Consider the following 20826-nt stretch of genomic DNA (forward strand, 5'->3'; position numbering starts at 1 on the left):
CATAAGGCGTCACTGCGCCGCGACAGGGCGTCACCGCGCCGTAATATGGCGTCACCGCGCCGCTGCGTCATCGCGCCGCGACGTGGCGTCACCGCGCCGCGCCGCGCGGGCCATGGCGGCGCTGCGGAGGGGCTGCGGGCGGCTGCTAGCGCGGCGGCCGGGGGCGGCGCAGGCGCTGACCGCCGGTAAGGGCCGGGGGCTGCACACCCCCCCCCATCCCCTGCGGCCCGGCGAGCTGCGGGCCCCCCCCGGGACACAGACCCCATGTCGCGACACAGCCCCCTCCCACCGGCACAGCCCCCCTCCCGTACCTCCCCCCGGACACAGCCCCCATGTCGCGACACAGCGCCCTCCCACCGGCACAGCCCCCCTCCCGTACCCCCCCCCGGGACACAGCCCCTATGTCGCGACACAGCCACCCCCCCCGGGACACAGTCCCCCCACCCCCGGGACACAGCCCCCCCCCCCGGACACAGCCCCCCTCCCCGGCTCAGCCCCTCACACCGTCACACAGGGTGGGCACCGTCGCCCCCGGGGGTGGGGGGGAAGCAGGGCAGGAGCCCCGCAGCCGGGGGGGTCCCGGTGCCTCGGGGGGTCCCTCCCCCGGGGGAGGACGTGCTGCCGTTGCCCCGGCGCAGTGGTGAGCGGGGCCCGCCGTGCGTCCCGCTGGGTGGGGGGCTTGGCCCGCTCTGGGCTCAGGGGATGCACTGGAGCCGGGGGGGGCTAACGGGGATGTAACGAGGCACGGCCTGGAGAGGCTGGCCCCGAAACCTTGGGGGGGCTGTTGTGGGGGCCCTGCTCCCGCTGGGACGTGGCGACGGGGGCTCAGGGGGCTGCAGCCAGCGCCGCACGGGGCCACCCCCCCCAGACAGGCTGCGGGTACACAGCGGCCAAGGGCTGGGCTTGTGCACGTAACCGGCCCGGGAGGCCAGAAAAGCACAACCGGGGGGGGCTGGGGGTGCCCTGCGGGGCCGGTGTGGGGGCCGGGGGGCTCAGCTCGGCGTGCAGCTGCTGGCCCCCTCCCTGCTGCCCCTGGGGGTGGTGGCGTGTTCCCCTGCTGCCGGGCTGCGGGGGTCCTGCCGGGGTCCTGCCAGGCTGCGGGGGTCCTGCCTTAGCTTGCTGCTTGCAGAGCTGCCGGTGCTGCCGTTCCCCCGGTGCTGCCGTTCCCCCGGCAGAGCCGAGCCGGCAGCTGGGGCCGGGCCAGGGAGCTTTGCTGGCAGCTGGCTGTGCCCGGCGTGCCCAGCCCCGCTCGCCTGCCGGATCCCCGTGCCGCCTGGCAGCCAGAGCCAGGGGTCGGGCAGGGCTTTGCCTCCTGCCTGCCGGGCCCGGGGCCAGGACACCGGCAGGGCTGGGGCACAGCGGGCAGCAGCACGTGCCCGCGGCAGCGACCCGGCTGCCCCTGCCTGCGGTGGTGCCGCCGGGGGGACGCGGACGCTGTGCCCTACTTAGGCTTGGGCCCGTTTCAAACTCCTCTGGCTGCGGGAGCAGCAGCCCGCGGGGTCAGCCGGGCCCCGCCGGCTCCTGGGCCTGGGCAGGGGTGTGCAGACAGCCCTGTCCCCCCCCGGCAGCCCTGTCCCCCCCCCGGCAGCCCCGGCATTGCTTCGTCACCGCCGGGCACCGCGCCCGGAGCCCTCGGCGCTGGGTGAGTAACGCGGGCGCTGCCGGCTGCGCTTCCCCGGTGAGCGGCGTGCGGGGGGAGCCTGCCCGTGCCCGCGGGGAGCGGCACCGACCGTGCTGCCCCGGGGTCCCCTGCCTGCCAGCGGGGCCCGCTCTGCCGTCGCTGAGGGGTGCGGTGGCTCTGGGGGCGGGGGGCAGAGCCCCGGCCCCTGGGGCTGCACCGGGGCGGGGTGGGAGATGGAGCCGGTGACGGGGTGGCCGGGTGGGAGTGCGGCAGCTCCGTGGGGCTGTGGGATCCGTGCCGGCCCTGCCATGGCACGTCCAGCCCCGCTGGCCTTGGCCCCCGCTCCCACCCGGCCTCCTGGGCCACCTCCAGGCTCTGCTGGCCACCGCAGCCGTGCTGGCGCTTTGGCTGGGCCCTGCTCCCCGCGGCACTGCTGGGGCTGTCACGGGGAGGCCAATGGCCCCGGGAGGGACGGAGAGGGGCCCGGTGCTGCTGGGGACGCACCCCGGGCTGTGCCACCCCCGGCGTCCTCGGCACGGCACGCGGTGGGGAGGCGCCTGTGGGGCCCATCCAGGCCGTGGGGCTGCCGGGGGGAGGGGGACGCTGGGGCCACCGGTCCCCGAGCCGAGGGCTGGCCGGGCCCGGGTGTCCAAGAGCGGAGCAGGGTCACGGCGGGGCTGGAGCCGTGCCTGGGCCCCGTCCCGGGGGGCAGCACGCGGGCAGGCGACGGAGGCCGGGGCAGCAGCGCCGGGCCAGGCGAGTTGCGTCGAAGGGGTCAGGGGTGGAGGACGGCGCCGGGGCTGCCAGCGGCCCAGCCGAGCGGCAGCCCGCGGGGGGGCACGTCCCTCGCACTGATATGGAAACAAGGCGAGGGGCCGTGCCAGCAGCCGGGCCGCGGCGAGGAGCTGGGGTCGGCCCCGGTGCCCGCCCTGGCTGTGGCACTGCCGGGGGGAGCGGCGCAGGCGGGGAGCGGCGTCCCGGGGAGGGGGGTCGTGGCGGGCAGAGCTCGTGTGGTGCCTGGGGAGGGTTTTGGGCAGCACCGGCAGCAGCCACGTGGCACCGCGGGCCTGGGTGACCGGCCAGCCCCGTGCCAGGGGCGTGGGGAGACGCGGCCGTGGGGCACAGCGGGCACCCACGTGGGCTGCGTTAGGGACGGGAAGGGACGTGGGAAGATGGTCTGTGCTGGTGACAGGGGCCCTGATGGGAGCCGGCGACGTGATCGCGCAGCAGCTGGTGGAGCGGCGGGGGCTGCGCGGGCACCACGGCGCCCGCACCCTGAAGATGATGGCGGTCGGGCTCTGCTTCGTGGTGAGTGCCAGCGCCCAGCCAGGGAGCACGCGTGGTGGGGTGGGATGGAGGGCGAGAGCCGGGCCATCCCGGTGCCACCTCCGGGCAGAGCTGGGTCCCCCCGAGGAGCCCCCCTGTGCCCGGCTGCGCTGCAGGGTGGGACGGGGCTGGCAGCCCGTGTCCGTGCCGCCCGGGCACCCATGCCCACCCCCTGCCCGGTGTGCCTTGTGGCCACCCCGCTGAGCCGGCCCCTGGGTGCCCGGTGCCGGTGCTCCCCAGTGCTGGTGCTCCTGGCAGCACTCTAGGAGGGGCAGGGGGGTGCTGCGGGCATCCCTGCGCCCACCCTACATGGGGGGCTGCCCCACGGCGGTGCGGGACTCAGCGAGGGAGCGGCACAGCCCGGGGGGGGGAGGCAGGACGGGCCCCGGTCCCGGTGTGCCAGGGCAGAGCCACGTAACCCGCTCCGGAGCCCCCTGGCCCTGGCGCTGCCCCTCACCGCTGGCTCCCGCAGGGCCCTGTTGTGGGCGGCTGGTACCGGGTCCTGGACCGGCTCGTCCCGGGGACCACGAAGGTCGTGGCCGTGAAGAAGATGGTCCTGGACCAGGTCGGTGCCACGGGGGGGGCTGGTGCAGCAGGACGGGGCGGTGGGTGCAGCCGTGGGTCCCCATCCCGCTCCCGAGGCCGGGGCCAGCCCCGGGGCGGTGCCAGGCTGGGGCGGGCGGGCTGCAGAGGGGCCACCCTGGCCTGGGCCTGGGCACCGTGGTGGCCCCCGTCCCTCCATGTGGCTCTGTGCCGGGGAGCAGCAGGCCGAGTAGCCCCAGGGCATCGGGCACGCTGGGCCTGTGCCCCCCGCCCTGCTGCCTCTTCCCCTGGCTCTGGGCACCGCGGGCTCCTCGGCACCGGGCCCCGACCCCTCTCCCACAGGGGGCCTTCGCGCCGTGCTTCCTTGGCTGCTTCCTCGCCATCACGGGGGCCATGAACGGGCTGTCGGCGGAGGAGAACTGGGCCAAGGTCCAGCAGGTATGTGCTGCTTCCCAGCTGGGGCACCCTGGGGCACGCCTGGGCCACCCCGGCTGTGTGCCCGGTGCCACCCGGCTCTGTGCCACCACCTGGCTGCGTCCCCGGAGCCGTCACCGCGATGGCTCCCGTTGGCAGCGTGGCTGGAACCCACTGCGAGAGCTGAGTCAGCGCGTCGGGGCGTGAGTCACCGGGGAGCGGGTGACCCCGCCGCGGGACGGGGCGCGCGGGGGTGGTCGCGTGGCTGCCCGAGGGGTGCCCGGCCGGACCCTCTGCCCCCGGGCTGTGAGCGGGGGGTGCTGCCCCTGGCCGGTGCCGTCACTCAGAGCTCGTTCCTCTGCGTGGGGGCACCCACGGCACCGGCCAGCTGCCCGCCTGGGACGGGGCTGGGCTGGGGGCTGGCAGCGGCTGGCAGCCACCTTCACCCCCGGCTCGGGGCGCGTCCGCCTGTCCCCACGCAGCGAGAGCGTCACCGGAGCATCCATCACCCCGCGCCCGCTCTCGCCGTCCTGGGCTGCCGGCCAGCGCCGGGCTCCCGGCTGAGTCACGACCAGGCGCGGTGAGGGACTCATCCTGCTGCCGTGGGGCAGCGGCACGAGGACGGGGCAGCGCCTCAGGCTGCCAGGATGGGGCCCTGGCTCGGTGCCCCGCTCCATCCCTGCCCCATGGGAGGGGGCTCGGGGGATGCAGGGCTGGACGGGGGCTCACCGCCCCTGCCCGCTCTGCCCATCTGCTGCGGGGCCCTGTCTCACCTCCTGCCCTCTCAGCGCCTTGTCCCCCCCACGCCTGCCCCACGCCTGCCCCACGCCTGCCCCGCTCTCCTCCCGGGCTTGCCCGTGCGGTGGCTGGGCTGTGGCACCGGCAGCGGGACGGGCTCTTGGTGGGGACACAGCAGTTGTGGCCACCCTCTCCCTGCCACCCCGCCCTGGCCCCGCGTGGGCACGGCTCTGGGAAGGGGGCAGGCAGGGGCTGTGGGGGACAGAGGGGACCTGTCCGTGCCCAGCTGGAGTCGAGGGGATGGCAGCAGGGGACGGTGGCCCGCTGCGTGGTCCCAGCCCTGCCCGCAGCCCTGCCTGCCTCCCCTCGGGCCGCGGGCAACTCTGGAGACGCTCCCGCGCCGTTCCTGCCAGTGCCAGCGGTGGGCCCTGCCGCTGCCACCGGCCACCCCAGCCTCTGCCCGCGGCAGCCTGGGCCACCCCGGGTCCGTGGCCGGCTGGGTGGCGGGGCCGGGTGCTGGTGGCAGCCGGGTGGCAGCAGGACCGTGCCGCACGCTCACAGCCTCCCTTCTCCCACAGGACTACACGGATGCTCTGCTGACCAACTACTGCGTAAGTGTGTCCCTGTCCCTGTCCCTGTCCCTGTCCCCCACCTCGGGGGCTGCCGTGGGCTCGGCTGGGCACCCTGAGCGCCTGGGCAGGGGTGGGCACGGGGCGGGGGTGCCAGCAGAGCCCCTCACCACCGTCTCCTTCTCTGCCCAGATCTGGCCACCAGTGCAAATCGCCAACTTCTACTTCGTGCCCCTGCAGCACAGGTAGTGCCGCGGCCGTGCCCCGCTGCCCGGCTCCTGCTGCCCGCGGCCGCAGACCCCGTCCCCTCTGTCCCCAGGCTGGCCGTCGTCCAGTGCGTCGCCATCATCTGGAACTGCTACCTCTCCTGGAAAGCAAACCGGCTGTGAGGGGGAAGCCGTGTGCCCCCCTGCCTGACTCTGTCCCTGCTCCGGAGCCCCTGGCACAGGGACGGGGTGCGCAGGGTGCTGGCAGCACCCGTCCCGCTCTCACCTCGGAGGACCCCGTCGCCTGCGGCAGGGACACGCGGAGGAGAAGGTGGCCACGGGTCTGCCCTGAGACTGGTCTGTCCTTCCCCGGTGGGGGGTCCCGGGGAGGGCGAGGAGCCAGCGCGGTGGCCACCGGCGCGGGGCCCTGGCCAGCGGTGCCGTGGGTCGGGCTGTGCCCCGCGTGGGGCTGGGGTCGGTGCTGCCTGCCCCAATGCCACGGTTCGGCTGCGCTGCCCCTGAAAACGGGTCTCTCTGCAGCTCTGCCGCGGGCAGCCGGGGCACCCAATAAACGGCCTGTGTCCCTCCTGGTTCTCGTGGCTCCATCCCACACCGGGGTTGCGCAGAAGCGGTTTCGGGTCGGTCACCCCTGTGCTGGTGGAGCTGCTCGCCGCCCTCCTGCCCCCTCGGTGGGGTGGGGGCTCGGAGCTGCTCTCCCAGCCCAGGGGCAGCGGGGCCTCGGGGCAGGGGCAGAGCGGCGGCTCCGCTCTCTGCCTGGTGCCCGAGGAGCCCCGCGCGCAGCCGTGGTGCCGGCATGTGCGTGGGGCTGGGGCGCCGCGGTGCCGAGGGGCTCGGGTTGCTGGGGGTGGGCTACCCCGGCTGTCTCAGGGGAGGTGGGGGTCTGGCAGAGGCGGGGTGGTGGCTTAGGGGGTCACCAGGTCCCGCTGTGGCTGTCGTGGGGCGTGATGGTGCAATGGGACGGGGCGAGCTGCACCTGGGGGACACGGGCGCTGGGCACAGGGTCCTGCCGGGGCTCACGGCGTGCTCGGTGCACTGAGGGGAGGGCGCAGGAAGGGTCTGGGTGAGGGCTGGAGCTGGGGCTGTGACAGGGTCACATCGACCTGCGCCTCGTGTCCTGCCTGCGAGGAGTCCCCAGCACTGCTGCCTGCGTCGCTGCCCCGTGGAGACGCGCAGCCGGGCAGACACGAGCCGGCTCTCGCCGCGCCCTGCCTGGCACGTCCTGACCGGGGGGTCCAGGGCAGAGCTGGGGGGAACACGGTGGTGGGAGCCCTGGGCCCCCCGGCAGCCCCCCGGAGCAGCACTGGCTGCGGGGCTGAGGCCGGGCACGGACAGCACCGAGGCGTCGGGGGCCGGACCCAGCCTGGCCTCGGGCACCGTGCGGGGCTGCGGGGCTCAGCCCGGGCTCTCCCCAGCCTGCGGGGTGGGCACTGATGGCTGGAGGCTGTGGAGGGCAGGAGTTCGCAGCCTCACGCAGCTCCCCCGGGGATGGGGCAGCCCCGGTGTGTCGCGGTGAGTGGGCCGTGAGCGTGGCACAAACCGGGCACTTGTCCCCTGACAGCAGGGGCTGCCAGGGCTCGGGGGACTGAGCCCAGCCCCTGCTGAGGGCTCTGCCCCGGAGCCGCGGGGAGGTGGTGGCGGGTGCCAGCCTTCACAGCGCATCCACATCACGGGTGCACGGCACCGTGCGCTGCCTCGCTGCGGCAGGGCTGTGCCTCACCCCCCCCCGGGCAGCCCGGCGTGGGACGCGCTGCGTGAGGGGCCAGCTCGGGCTCGGCCTGACCGGCACCGTGGAGGGGTCCCGCTCCAGGCCCAGCTTGGCACCAGCGCTGGCATTGGGTTCCCCTCACCAGCAGGCTGAGGCGTGGGACTGACAGGAGGGGAAACAGTGCTGCGGGGGGGGGTCTGCAGGCAGGGAGACGGCGCTGACATGGGGAGGGGGCTGCTGCAGGCAGGGACACAGTGTTCACGGGGGGGTCTGCAGGCAGCGGGTCGGTGCTGCCGTGGGGGCTGCAGGCAGCGGGTCGGTGCTGCCAGGGGCTGCAGGCAGCGGGTCGGTGCTGCCGGGGGCTGCAGGCAGCGGCAGCTCGCTCACCCTTGGCAGGCGCGGCCGGTGCCCGACTGGCACATCCCGTATGCGGCGCGGCGTGCCGGTCCCGGTGCCCTCGAGCTGTGAGTCACGGCGCTTGGCCGGGGCTGTCTGCGGCGCCCGGCCCCGGCACACGCCGCCGTTTGACCCCGGCATCGCCAGCCCTGCCCGGGGCACGGCGCCTCGGGGTCCCGCCACAGCCAGCCCCAGTGCCCACCGTGCCCGCCCCGTGCCGGTGGGTGCCGGGGGTCCCCCCCAGCCCGGCCGGAGGCGGCCCCGCCGCCGCACCCGGTGCCCGCCCAGGACGTCGCTGCTCGACGTGGCCGCCCGGCCCGGCCCACCCGGTGGGGCCCACGCCGCGGGTCAGCCCGCTCCACCGGCCCGGGATCCCTCCCGCCGCGGCGGCAGCCGCCCCGCCGTGCCCCGGTGCCCCGGCCGCGCTGTCCCGGCGAGTCCCGGCCCTTCAGCACCGCGGACAGCGGCACCGCCGGCACCGGGGCCGGGCCCGGGCGGCTCTCGGTGAGCGGGGCCGGGCGCTGGCGGGGTGCGGGCAGCGCCGGGAGCGGGGCGACGGGGATGTCGGGGGGGGCCCAGGGGACCGGGAGGCGGCACCCCCGCGGCTCCCGGTACAGGGCTCCTACCGGCCCCGCCGCACCGCTCCGGGTGGGCGCCGGAGCGGAACGAGGGTCGCGGCCCCCGAGACCGGGAGGAGCAGGGCCGGCCCCGCAGTCCCGCAGCCCCGCCGCCCCGCCGTCCCGGCGCTCACTCCCGCAGCCCGGTGCCCCGCTCCCCGCCGCCGTCCCGGTGCCCCTCCCGCCACCCCCCGCCGGTCGGTGCGTGCCCGGCGCTGACGTCAGCCCGAGCTCCCGGTCCTATATAACCACCGGCCGCGCCGCCGGCTCAGCCCCGCGGGACCGATCGCGCTCCGCTCCGCCGCCAGCGCACCGGCAGGGGACAGGGGACAGCGCACAGGGTACGGGCGGCGAGAGGGACGAGGGCAGCGCACCCGGCAGGCGCCGGTGCGGGGGACCGGGGAGGGCGCAGCGAGTGCGGGCGGGTGGGGAGGGGGCCCCGCGCCGGGAACGGCCCCGCGGGGAGCCGGTGCCCGCGCTGCCGGGTCCCCTCTCGCTGCCCGGTGCGCGATCCCCTCGGGGCCCCGATCCCTGGAGCCGCCCCGGTCCCTCCCCGCGGCGCTGAGCCCCCGGCCCCGCAGGTGCGGACGGAGCCGAGGATGCGGCGGGCGCTGCTCACCCTCCTGCTGCTGCTCGCCCGCCCGCCGCCCGCCGCCCCTCGCCCCGCGCCCCCCGACGGCTCCGTCCCGGCGGCCGCGGCTGAGGAGCGGGGCCACCCGCTGTGGCCGCCGCTGGCCCCGCCGGCCCCGGAGCCGTGGCGGGCGCGGCGGGACGAGCCGCCGCTCTCCATCGACCTCACCTTCCACCTCCTGCGGCACCTCCTGCTGCTCGCCCGCGCCCAGAGCCAGCGCGCCCGCGCCGACAGCAACCGCCTCATCCTCGACGCCGTGGGACGCTGAGCGCCGGCAAACGCACCGGCACCGGGGCCGGCACCGGGCTGCGCTGGTGGGCGCGGTACCGGCCCCGCCACGGGACCGCACCGATTTTGTAATAAAACGTGGTGGAAACCCGAGGCGTGAGCGAGTGCGGGGCGGCGGGGGACGGGCTCACCGGGGCCGGGCTCACCGGGGACAGGCTCACCGGGGCCGGGAGATGGGCTCACCGGGGACAGGGTACGGGCTCACCGGGGACAGGATACGGGCTCACCGGGGCCGGGCTCACCGGGGCCGGGAGATGGGCTCACCGGGGACAGGATACGGGCTCACCGGGGACGAGCTCAGCGGGGCCGGGAGATGGGCTCACTGGGGACAGGGTACAGGCTCACCGGGGACGAGCTCACCGGGGACAGGGTACGGGCTCACCGGGGCCGGGAGATGGGCTCACCGGGGACAGGGTACAGGCTCACCGGGGACGAGCTCACCGGGGACAGGGTACGGGCTCACCGGGGCCGGGCTCACCGGGGACAGGGTACGGGCTCACCGGGGCCGGGCTCACCGGGGACAGGGTACGGGCTCACCGGGGCCGGGCTCACCGGGGACAGGGTACGGGCTCACCGGGGACGGGCTCACCGGGGACAGGGTATGGGCTCACCGAGGCCGGGCTCACCGGGGACAGGGGCCGGGCTAAGCAGAGCTGGGACCGGGCGTGCGGGAGCAGCGGGGCGGGCAGCACCGAGCACAGCGGGGCTGGGGATGGGGCTGGCATGTCCCAGGGCGGGGGGGGGGGGAATGTCCCGTGGTGTCCGGCGGAGGGAAGGAGCACCCGCGACGAGGCAGCCGTGGGTGGGGGGTGGGTGTGGGGGGGCAGCGAAGGGCGCAGGGCAATGGGAACAAGGCAAAGGGGTGCTGCACCCACACGCGGGCAGCCGGGACATCAGGGCTGTGCGTGATGGGGAGGGGGGGAGGTTCAGCCTCCTCCGGGGTGGCCCTGGTCCCCCCGGGGATCCCCGACCTGGTCTAGTTGAAGATGTCCCTGCTTGTGACAGGGGGTTGGACTGGGTGGCCTTGAAAGGTCCCCTCTCACCCAAACCCTCCTGTGACTCCACGATGCTGTGACACCCTCCCCGACACCCCCTGGAAGGGCAGCGCGGCAGGAGGTTTCTGGGGGGGCTTGGGGATGGGATGGAGGCAGCCGTGAGGCAGGAGGTCAGCGCCCGGGGGACAGGCAGGGACACAGGCAGGGATGCAGGCAGGAGAGCAGGGAGGGACGCAGGAAGGAGCGCAGACAAGGACACAGGCAGAGATGCAGGCAGGGACACAGGCAGGAGCGCAGGCAGAGGTGCAGGCAGGGATGCAGGCAGGGATGCAGGGAGGGACGCAGGGAGGGACACAGGCAGGGATGCAGGCAGGAGCGCAGGCAGGGATGCAGGCAGGGATGCAGGCAGGGACACAGGCAGGGATGCAGGCAGGAGCGCAGGCAGGGGTGCAGGCAGGAGCACAAGCAGGAGCACAGGCAGAGACGCAGGCAGGGATGCAGGCAGGGGTGCAGGCAGGGATGCAGGCAGGAGCACAGGCAGGTGCACAGGCAGGAGCGCAGGCAGGAGCACAGGTAGGGATGCAGGAGCACAGGCAGGGATGCAGGCAGGGAGCGCAGGCAGGGATGCAGGCAGAGACACAGGCAGAGACGCAGGCAGGGATGCAGGCAGGAGGGCAGGGAGGGATGCAGGCAGGGATGCAGGCAGGGATGCAGGCAGGGATGCAGGCAGTGGTTGCAGCCCCGGGACTCCAAGCAGCCGATCTCAGCGCGCTGGCGGGTGGGTCTGGCAGGCGGCAGCACGAAGGACGGAGGAGCTGAGCCGAGCCCAGGACAGTCACAGGCCCCAGGACGGCCGGGGCTGGCAGGACCTCGTGAGACCTCCCACGCCAAGCCCTGCCCAGGGCAGGGGCAGCCGAGCTGGTTGCCCAAGGCCGTGTCCGTCCGGGCTGTGAGAGAGGCAGGTCCGTCTGGATGGGGGAGCCTGGACCTGGCACGACAGCCCGGGCTGGACCCAGCTTCCCAGAGCTTCTCCCTCCTTGGTGGTCGAAACTGGATCCAGGGACTCAGTCCCCCCGGGCCACCTCTGCTCCAGCTGAGCAGTCCCAGCGTCTCCTCGTGTGGCAGATGCTCCGGTCCCTTCAGCATCGCTGTGGCCCTTCCCTGGGCTCCAGAGGTCACGTCCACCCTGCCCAGGACTGGGCACCCCCCACCTCCCCGTGCTGCCTGGACGGGAGGGCCCCGTCCCCCCACCCAGCCCCGCTGCCAGGCTGGGTGCTGCTGGCCACCGCTGCTGGGAGGGCACGTTCCTGCCACCTCGGTGTCACCTTTGTTGCTGTTGCCCTTCATGTCCCTGGTTCAGCTCCAGCTGGGCCCCCGGAGCCGGGCTCGCTCACAGACAACCAAGGAGGACTTTTAAAACCTTGCCTGGGTGCACAGGGAGGGTGTCAGGGGCCAGAGACCCACCAGGGCTGGGGCAGGCAAGGTCCAGGAGAGCACCCACCCCACCCTGGGCAGTCAGGGGCTGCCCAAGGGACAGGCTGGGGCTGGGGAGGGCAGAGATGGGCAACGGGCACCTGGAGACGGGGTTGAAGGAAGAAAACTGCCTGACATAGAGGAGCCCCAAGCTGGGGCTCTCCCGAGACACCTCAACCCCCAGGGGCAGCACCCAAGGGTGCCCAGGGGCTGCTGAGGTCCTTGTGAGCCCCTCTGTCATCTCTGGAAGGTGGTGGGGACAGGGGGACATCCCTGAGGGGTGGAGAAAGGCAAACGGCCGGTACAGGGATGGAGGGGCCACCCAGCCTCCCCCCGGTCCCCAGGGACCACCGGAGCCCTCCAGGGCATGTTTCTGGTGTGTGAGGGAGCAGGAGCAGCCAGGCTGGGCCATGGGGTCAGTTCCCCCGAGCCACATTGCCTCTGCCGGGAGCAACAGCTGGAGCCCACATCTGCAGCGGGAGGGAGTACAGCACGGGCCACGGGCCATGAGGAGGGGGCACGGGCCATGAGGTAGGGGCATGGGCCATGAGGAGGGGGCACGGGCCACGAGGAGAGGCCATGGGCCAAGAGGAGGGGACATGGGCTGGCAGAGGGGAAGGATCCTGCTGGCACAGCCTGGGCATGGGGTGGGGGGGAGCCCCTTGGCTGCCAGGGCACCCCCAGCCTCCCGGGCACCCCACTGGGGCCCAGCTGCTGTCCCAGCCCCGGCTCACCAGGACCTGCCACGTGCCAGCGTTTCGCATCCCTGGCTCCATCCTCGCCCGTCCCCCGGGGTCCTGCACCCCAGCCCCTGGCCGGCTCGGGGGGCCCTGGCCTTGCTGGTGCCCCAGCCCCCGGGGAGCTGCCCGGCCCCCCGAGGAGCCCCTCAGCCCCCCGAGGAGCCCCTCACCATGTACATCATCATCTGCTGCATCAGCCGTGACGCCGCGGTGGCGCGGGACAAGGCGGGTGACGCAGCCAGCACCGCCACGGCCCTCCCGGGGGGTCGGGCTGGGGGGGCGGGGGGTGCGGGGGGCCGCGGCGCTGCCGGTGTGTACTCAGCCAGCTCATCCCGGCGCTGTTTGCTCAGCGCACCCGGGGGACGGTGCTGCCAGGATGGCGCCCGGGGGGGGCCGGGGAACGGGCACAGCGCCCACCCCCCAGGCAGGGGCTGCAGCGGCGGGGCAGAGCCCCACTCGCAGGGGACGGGGGGGTGCGAAGCTCCCAGCTGCCGTCCTGCACGGGGGTCCCCGGGGATGCAGCCCCGCAGGGGGGGGTCCCGGGGGCACCGCTGGGGTGGTGGGGCCGGGGCACGGCTTGGGGGGCCAGGCCGGACCCCGTGGAGCGGGGCAGCCCCCGTGCCCACACACCACACCGGACACAGCGTCCTCACACACGGTTTAATGCCGGAGCGGAGCAGCCCCGGCGTGGGGGGGATGGCAGTGGCAGGGCTGGGGGTCGCCGAGGGGCTCCCGGGACAGCAACGAGCCGACAGGTGCCGGAGCTGCCCCACGTCACCGCTCAGTGCTGGCCTGTGAGGGACAGTGGCCTCAGCACCGTGCTGGGGACCCCGGACCACCCCGTCCAGCCCCCGCAGGCAGGGGGACAGGGAGGGCCGGGGGGCCCGAGGTGTGACCCCATCCCCACCCCATCTGTCCCCAGGAGGAGCCTCCTCCGCCACACAGCACCCACAGCCTGACCCTGACCCCCCTCCCACCCCACCCCAGCCCGGGGAGGGTCTCACCATGGGGGGAGCTCGCCGGCTTCTGCCTCGGCCCCACATCTGCGGAGGGAAAGCGAGTGACACGCTGGGGACAGGGATGGCGCAGCACATGGCAGGACCCGCACGGCCACACGCGGGGCATGGCGCAGCCACACAGACACAGCACAGCATGGCATGGCACAGCCCCCTCCATGGGCATGGCAGCCCCAGCCCCTGCAGCCCTGAGGTTGAGCACAGCAGCCAGGCACTACATGGCATGGCACTGCACGGCACGGCATGGCACAGCAAGGCACGGCACAGCACGGCACTGCACGGCACGGCACGGCATGGCACGGCAGGGACTCACCCTCCGTGGCCTCGGGCCCCTCCAGGCTCTCCAGCCGGTCCTCCTCTGCCGCAGCCTCGCTGCCGTCCCCGGGTCCGTCCGCCTCCTCCTCGCCCAGCGGCTCTGCGGGGGGGTCACAGCTCAGCCGGGGCCCTCCCTCCCCTCCCTCCCTCCCCTCGGCGTGGGCAGCCCGGGGACACCCCTCGGGGGGCGACGTGACCCAGCAGCCCCCGAGCCAGAGGGGGCACAGGGCACGTGTGACCCCGCAGGGTCCTGGGCAGCGGCTGAGGGGCCACACGTCCCCATCGCTGTGCGTGAGGGTACACGGCCCCACGCAGGGCTCGGGGGGGCTGGGGGCTCTGCCCGCCCAAGGGGTGGGCCAGTGCCCCCCCCCGGCGCTGGCACCTGTCTGGAACTCGATGGTCCTCAGCATCTCGGCCACGTCGTCCACGTTGATGGAGAAGTGGTCCATGTTCTCGTAGCCGGGCTCCGGGCGGCTGCTCATCGACACCTTGGACATGTCCGTGATCCTGCGGGCAGGCAGAGCCCCGGGAGCTGCGGGGGCCCGGCCCCCCCAGGGCCCCCCCGTCCCAGCCCTCGGCCCCGGGGCCACTCACTTCTTCAGGAGCTCCTTGGAGTGCTGCGGGGGAAAGCGGGGGGTCAGCATCTGCCTGGAGCAATGGGACCCCGGGCACCGGACATCACCCCCACCCCAGCACATCCCAGGGGCACCCCAGACCCTTTGGGGTGACCACAGCCCCCCCTCCAACCCTGGGGCAGCCCCAGATCCCCCGGGGTGACCACAGCCCCCCCTCCAACCTTGGGGCAGCCCCCGACCCCCCGGGGTGACCTGGCCCTTCGCCCCCCGCCCGCACCTGCAGGTACACGGCCATCTGGGGCTCCTCCATGGCCTGGATGGCCGACTCCACCAGCTTGGAGGAGGCCTCGAGGTGGTCGCCGTACTGGCGGATGAGCCCGCGCACGCGCTGCACCTTGGCCTCCTGCTCGCGGGCGATGCCCTGCAGCAGCTCCTTCTTCCTCTCCTCCAGGATGCCGTACAGCGCGTCGAAGCGCAGCCCCACGTGCTGCTTCTGCCGACGGCCGTTCTCCTGCGGGACGTGCCCCAGGTCCCACCGTGTCCCCGCCGTGGGCACGGGTGGCACCGCAGACACCCCCCCCAACCCCCCCACCTCGATGGTGCGGCAGATCTCCTCCATCTGCGTGATGATGGCCTGGACGCGGTCGTTGCCGGCCACCAGCATGGCGATGCCGTCGCTGAGCTCGCTCTAGAGTGGGGGGACAGCCGTGAGCACCGTCTCCCCCCGCTCCCCCCGCCACCCCAGGGCCACCCACCTTCTGGCGCTGGTAGACGGCGGGCAGCGGGGCGACCTCGCAGTCCTTGTGCGCCCCGAAGACCTTGCAGAGGGAGCAGGTGGGCGCCTCGCAGCGCAGGCAGTAGATGTTGATCCGCTCGTCCTCGTGCTCCTCGCACATGAGGTGCTGCTCGGCCTTGGCGTGCAGGGGCCTGCAGGGGGGGGGGGGATGGCCCCCGGGGACACCCCTGACCCTGGGGACACCCCTGACCCCGGGGACACCCCGGCCCCCAGGGACACCCCTGACCCCAGGGACACCCCTGACCCCGGGGACACCCCGGCCCCCAGGGACACCCCTGACCCCGGGGACACCCCCAGGCCCCAAGGATGCCCCCAGCCCCCAGGGACACCCCTGACCCCAAGGACACCCCCACTTCCCAGGGTCACCCCCAGCTTCCAGTGTCACCCCTGACCCCGGGGACACCCCTGACCCCAGAGACATCCCCGGCCCCCAGAGACACCCCTGACCCCAGGGTCACTCCCAGTCCCCAGGGACACCCCTGACCCCGGGGACACCCCAGCCCCCAAAAACACCCCCAACCCCAGGGACACCCCCAGTCCCCAGGGACACCCCCAGTTCCCAGGGACACCCCTGACCCCGGGGACACCCCTGACCCCAGGGACACCACTGACCCCAGGGACACCCCAGCACCCAGGGACACCCCTGATCTCGGGGACACCCCGGCCCCCTGGGACACCCCTGACCCCAGGGACACCCCTGACCCCAGGGACACCCCTGATCCCAGGGACACCCCCAGACCCCAGGGACACTCCTGACCCCAGGGACACCCCCAACCCTCAAGGACACCCCAGTCCCCAGGGACACCCCCGACCCCAGGGACACCCCTGATTCCAGGGACAACCCCGGCCTCCAGGGACACCCCCGACCCCGGGGACACCCCAGCCCCCAGGGACACCCCCAGCCCTGCGCCCGCAGCCCCCCCCGTGGGCTCCCCGTCACCCGCGGGGCCCGCTGCCCCGGGAGATGCCCCCGCGGGGTGCCCGGTGCCCCCCGCACCTGGCCGACTCCTGCTTGTAGATGTCGATGATGTTCTCCACGAGCAGGTTCCGCTGCAGCCCGTACACCCCGTGCCGGTCCAGCACCACCTCGTGGCGGCACGACGGGCACCGGAACCGCCCGCCCGACGGCACCGCGCTGGAGCCCCGCGACTGCCACAGCGGGTTGGAGGCCTGGGGGGGGGGGGGGAGCGGGGGGGGTCACGGCCGCGGCAGCCCCCGGCAGCCCCCGACCAGGCTCTGCCCCGGGAGCGAGACCCCGCGGGGACCGGACCCCCCCCCGGGCTGTGAGACCCGCAGCCCCCGCGCGGGCACGGACACGGGAACGGACACCGGCACGGACAGAGACACGGGCACGGACAAGGACATGGACACGGGAACGGACACCGGCACGGACAGAGACACGGGCACGGACAAGGACATGGACACGGGAACGGACACCGGCACGGACAGGGACACGGACACCAGCACGGACACGGGAACGGACAGGGACACGGACACGGGCACGGCCCCCACCGCCACCCGGCAGCCCCCGGGGGTCCCAGTGGCTCATCCCGGGAGTCCCGGTGGCACATCCCGGGGTTCCGGCGGCACGGCCCGGGGGTCCTGGCGGTCCCGGCGGCATGTCCCGGGGGTCCCAGCAGCCCCGGGGGTCCCAGAGGCTCATCCCGGGGGTCCCAGCGGCTCATCCCGGGACTCCCGGTGGCACGGCCCGGGGTTCCGGCGGCACGGCCCGGGGTTCCGGCGGCACGGCCCGGGGGTCCTGGCGGCCCCGGCGGTGCCGGCGGCTCATCCCCGGGGTCCCGACGGCTCGTCCCGGGGGTCCTGGCGGCCCCGGCGGTGCCGGCGGCTCATCCCCGGGGTCCCGACGGCTCGTCCCGGGGCCGGTCCGGGTCCAGCCCCCCCCCCCCCCGCCGGTCGGGGCCGTCCCGGGCGCACCTGGAAGACATCGTTGGCGCACTTGCGGCAGAGGTTGTGCTGGCAGGGCAGGATGACCACGGGCTTGGTGAACATCTCCAGGCAGATGGGGCAGATGAGCTGCTTCTCCAGGCTCTCCATGCTCCGCGCCTCCGCCAGCAGCGGCTTCAGCCCCACCGCGAAGTTCATGGCCGCGGTCCCGGTCCGGCCCGGCCCGGCCCGGCTCTGCGCACCACGGCCCCGCTACGGCTCCGGCCCCGGCCGCCCGGTGCCCGCTCTGCCCCGGCCCCGGCCCCGCGCCGCTAATTTTAGCCGCCCCCGCCCCGCCGGGGCCGCCGCAGCTGTCGGCAGCGTCGGGTGACACTGAGTCACGGCGCCGCGGCGGGGCCCCCGGCGGGCACGGCCACCCCCCGGGGCTGGCTGACCCCCAGGGACCCACTGACCCACCGGGACCCACTGACCCGCAGCACCGGCAGCCCGAGCGGCCTCGGGGCGGGGAGCAGCGCCCAAGCCGCGCACCCCCCGCCCCACGCAGCCCTCCCACCGTGCCAGTCCCAGCCCAGCCCAGCCCGGAGCTCCCCGGGGGCTCTGCGGGGCTCCCCAGGGCTCCCCCGCCGCCTCCTGCCCGGGGAGGACGAGGGGCTGGGGTCCCGTCCCACCACCCCCCGGTGAGGGGTCCGCAGGGCCGGGAGGAGCAGGGCCCGGGGGGGCAGAGCTGGGGGGCTCACCCAGGGAGGTGTGTGCGGTGGGGCCGGGCACAGGCCAGGGTCACCCAGGCCCCCCGCACCCTGCCCAGTGCCAGGTCCCCCCCCAGCAGCGTGGAAGGGTGCGCGGGAGGGACAGTGCCAGGGACAGCCCGGTCCCGCCGCTCGCCCTGGCACTCCGGCTATATTTAGGGGGTGAGGCAGAGCCCGTGCAGCGGCAGAGGCTGCGCCTGGGGCAGCGGGAGGGAAGGGTCAAGGACTCACTGCGTCCCCCTCGCCCCTCTTCCACCCCACACCCTGCTCAGCCCACCCTCGCCACGGGTCCTACGGGCACAGCCCCCCCAGCGCAGGGCAGAGCCCATCCCCCTGCAGTGCCCACAGAACCATTTTGGGTTGGAAAGGACCTTTCAGACCATCGAGTCCAACCGTTACCCCAGCACTGCCAAGGCCACCACTAACCCATGTCCCTCAGCACCACATCTACACGGCTTTTAAATCCCCCCAGGGATGGGGACTCCACCACTGCCCTGGGCAGCCTGTGCCAGTGCTCCACAGCCCTCCGGGTTCGGGCAGGACACAGACCAGACACGTGCCCCCCTCCCGTGGTCCTTTAATGGTGCCCATAAAACTCTACAAACGCGAGGAAAGTGCTCGTACGGGGCCCAGCCCTGCAGGGAGCCCGCCAGCAGCGGCGGGCGCGGGGTGCTGCCGGTGCCCCGGGGCCGTGGCAGCGCCGTGAGGAAGGGGGTGCAGCAGGCAGCACCCCAACCCCACGAGCGGCGTTTGGCACCCAGCACCCATCAGGAGGGTCCCCGTGAGGGCAGGCAGCGGGCGCAGCCCGGCCCCAGGGGTTACAGTGCTAACGGTCTCGGATATGCTCAGCTACCTCGTAAGCTACGGAGCCTGGCCCGGAGAGGCTCCACCTGCGGCTGCCCGCGCTGCCCGCCGGTGCCCGGGGCCGGGTGGGGGCACAGCAGCAGGCGAGGCACCGGGGACAGGGTGCAGCAGTGCCGGCTCCAGGCCACCTCTGCCACCAGTGCTGGGGGACAGGGGCATTGCCCTGGAGCTCGTGCAGGGGCAGAAGAGCCTCTGCATTGATGCTGGCCAAATTAACCTGAGATTCTAGCCACGCCGAGGCTGGAGAGCCAGCCCGGGTGGTGCGAGCGGGGTCCCAGAAAGTGACAGTCCCGAAGGAGGACGCCTGCCCGGAGTCCTGGGGGAGCCGGCGGGACCGAGGCCAGGCTCAGGCGTTGGTCCTGGTGCTGGCAGTCGGCAGGGGCTCCACTCGGGTGGGCGGGGGCTGCCCCACCACCGGGATCTGCGGGCCTGGAAAGGAAGAGCTGCACGTCAGCGGCGCAGCCCTGGCCCGTGGTGCTGGTGAACACTCCCAGACCAAGGCTCCCAAACGTCCCGCCAGCGCCCAGTCACACAGCAGGGCCCCCCGCCCCACGGACACCTACAGAGGTGACCCAGTGGCACCAGTATGGCCAGTGCCCAGGGAATGGAGCCAGCCTGGAGCACCCTGCTCTCCCCATGCTCCACAGGGGGTGGGCACAAGTGCCTCTCGGCCACAGATTCTTGCAGGGGCTTCAGGGAGCCCTTGCCCGGGAGAAAATGAGGAAGGAGAAGGCATCCCCATGGCCTGCGCGGTGGCCTCCACTGCCGTCACCAGCCCTGGCCCTGGGGTGATGGGGCCAAGCCTGACCCGAGCCTCAAGCCAGAGCACCAACGCCCACGTGAGACGAGCTGGAGCCCCCACAAGCCCAGGGGGTCTCAGCCACGGGGGCCTGAAGCAGACTCCGACAGCCCGACTCACCGCTGTCCTCTGCACGCATCTGCGCCTCCAGGTCCTTGGGGTCGACGTACTGGAAGGACTCGTCCTCCTTGGGCGGGCAGCACGTCCCGCAGCAGAAGAAGCAGCAGCAGCAGCAGCAGCAGCAGGTGAGAGCGCTGCAGCACAGCACCAGGGCCTGCGGGGGGGAGAGGGCAGCAGCCCCCGTGAGACCACCCCGGCCCCGCCGGCAGCCGGGCACCCACCACGCAGTGCCCGCTGGGCTGGGCAGGGCAGGGCAGGGCACGGCTCACCTGGAACCACCACTTGGACATGAGGAAGTAGTGCTTGACGGCATCATCCCCGAACTGCTCGGCCACGTAGAGCCCCAGGGAGCCGTACTGGTCGTAGAGGCGGCGCCTGCCCTCGTCGCTCAGCGTGGCGTGGGCACTGTTGATCTCCTTGAAGCGCTCGGCCGCCGCCGGGTCATCGGGGTTCTTGTCCGGGTGGTACTTGAGCGCCAGCTTCCTGCGGGGCACGGCCGGTGGGACGGGCCCGGGACAGCCCCGGGACGGCCCTAGACGGCCCCGCACCCCTGGCCCCAGGATGGCCGCGCACCCCTGGGCCCCGGGACAGCCCCGGATGGCCCCGCACCCCTGGGCCCCGGGACAGGCCCGGGACAGGCCCCGCACCCCTGGGCCCCGGGACAGGCCCGGGACAGGCCCCGCACCCCTGGGCCCCGGGACAGGCCCCGCACCCTGGGCCCCGGGACAGGCCCCGGGCTGCCCCCCCGGCCCGCACCGCCCCTGGCCCCGGCCCGGCCCCCCCGGCCTCTCCCCCCGCCGTACCGGTACGCCTTCTTAATCTCCTCGGGCGAGCTGCCCTTCTGCAGGCCCAGGACGCGGTAGAGGCTCTCCCCGACCCGGGACAGCTTCCGCTGCGGCCGCCCGGGCTCCGCCATGGCGCCCGCGCTCCGCGGCCGGCGGAGGGGGGCGGAGGGGGCGGTGGCACCGACCGCCCCGGCCCGGCCCGGTCCTGCCCCGCGCCCGCCGCCGCTTCCGCCCGCACCCGCCGCCGCTCTGCGCAGGCGCCGCCCCGCTCCACCCCCCCGCGGTACGTCGGCGGGCGCGCTCCCGGTGCGCGGTGACAGCCCCGCACGGCCCGGTGCGCGGTGACAGCCCCGGTACACAGTGACACCCCCATCACACACCCCCAGTGCACGGTGACAGCCCCAGCACACACCCCGGGTGCGTGGTGACACCCCCCACGCATGGCCCGGTGTGCCGTGACAGCCCCGGTACACAGTGACACCCCCATCACACACCCCCGGGGCCCGGTGACAGCCCCAGCACACACCCCGGGTGCGTGGTGACACCCCCCCTGCATGGCCCGGTGTGCCGTGACACACCAGGTACACGGTGACACACCCATCACACACCCCCGGTGCACGGT

General features: G+C 74.5%; 4 protein-coding genes across 4 annotated transcripts; 2 read left to right on the forward strand and 2 right to left on the reverse strand.

Moving 5' to 3' along the window:
* Nucleotides 1-112: 112 nt before the first annotated feature.
* On the forward strand, nt 113-6007 carry MPV17 (mitochondrial inner membrane protein MPV17). The gene is made up of 7 exons (XM_068412682.1): nt 113-185; nt 2814-2929; nt 3420-3512; nt 3833-3928; nt 5221-5253; nt 5404-5456; nt 5531-6007. Exons 1-7 carry the CDS (start codon nt 113-115, stop codon nt 5598-5600), a joined length of 534 nt encoding a protein of 177 aa, XP_068268783.1. The 3' UTR covers nt 5601-6007.
* A 2748-nt stretch (nt 6008-8755) lies between these two features.
* UCN (urocortin) lies at nt 8756-9055 on the forward strand. The gene has a single exon (XM_068409194.1). It carries the CDS (start codon nt 8756-8758, stop codon nt 9053-9055), a length of 300 nt encoding a protein of 99 aa, XP_068265295.1.
* Nucleotides 9056-12929: 3874 nt separating this feature from the next.
* Nucleotides 12930-17191, reverse strand: TRIM54 (tripartite motif containing 54). Its single transcript, XM_068407621.1, has 10 exons — nt 16921-17191; nt 15983-16155; nt 14945-15116; nt 14782-14877; nt 14467-14700; nt 14209-14231; nt 13997-14121; nt 13613-13714; nt 13288-13326; nt 12930-13075 (listed from the first exon to the last, which is right to left on the reverse strand). Exons 1-10 carry the CDS (start codon nt 17086-17088, stop codon nt 13065-13067), a joined length of 1143 nt encoding a protein of 380 aa, XP_068263722.1. The 5' UTR covers nt 17089-17191; the 3' UTR covers nt 12930-13064.
* Nucleotides 17192-18196: 1005 nt separating this feature from the next.
* Nucleotides 18197-20410, reverse strand: DNAJC5G (DnaJ heat shock protein family (Hsp40) member C5 gamma). The gene is made up of 4 exons (XM_068403227.1): nt 20223-20410; nt 19689-19902; nt 19420-19573; nt 18197-18929 (listed from the first exon to the last, which is right to left on the reverse strand). The coding sequence occupies exons 1-4, from the start codon at nt 20333-20335 to the stop codon at nt 18847-18849; spliced, it is 564 nt and encodes a 187-aa protein (XP_068259328.1). The 5' UTR covers nt 20336-20410; the 3' UTR covers nt 18197-18846.
* Nucleotides 20411-20826: the final 416 nt, after the last annotated feature.

The sequence above is a fragment of the Nyctibius grandis genome, chromosome 1 (assembly GCF_013368605.1).
Source record: "Nyctibius grandis isolate bNycGra1 chromosome 1, bNycGra1.pri, whole genome shotgun sequence".
Taxonomy (NCBI): Eukaryota; Metazoa; Chordata; class Aves; order Nyctibiiformes; family Nyctibiidae; genus Nyctibius; species Nyctibius grandis.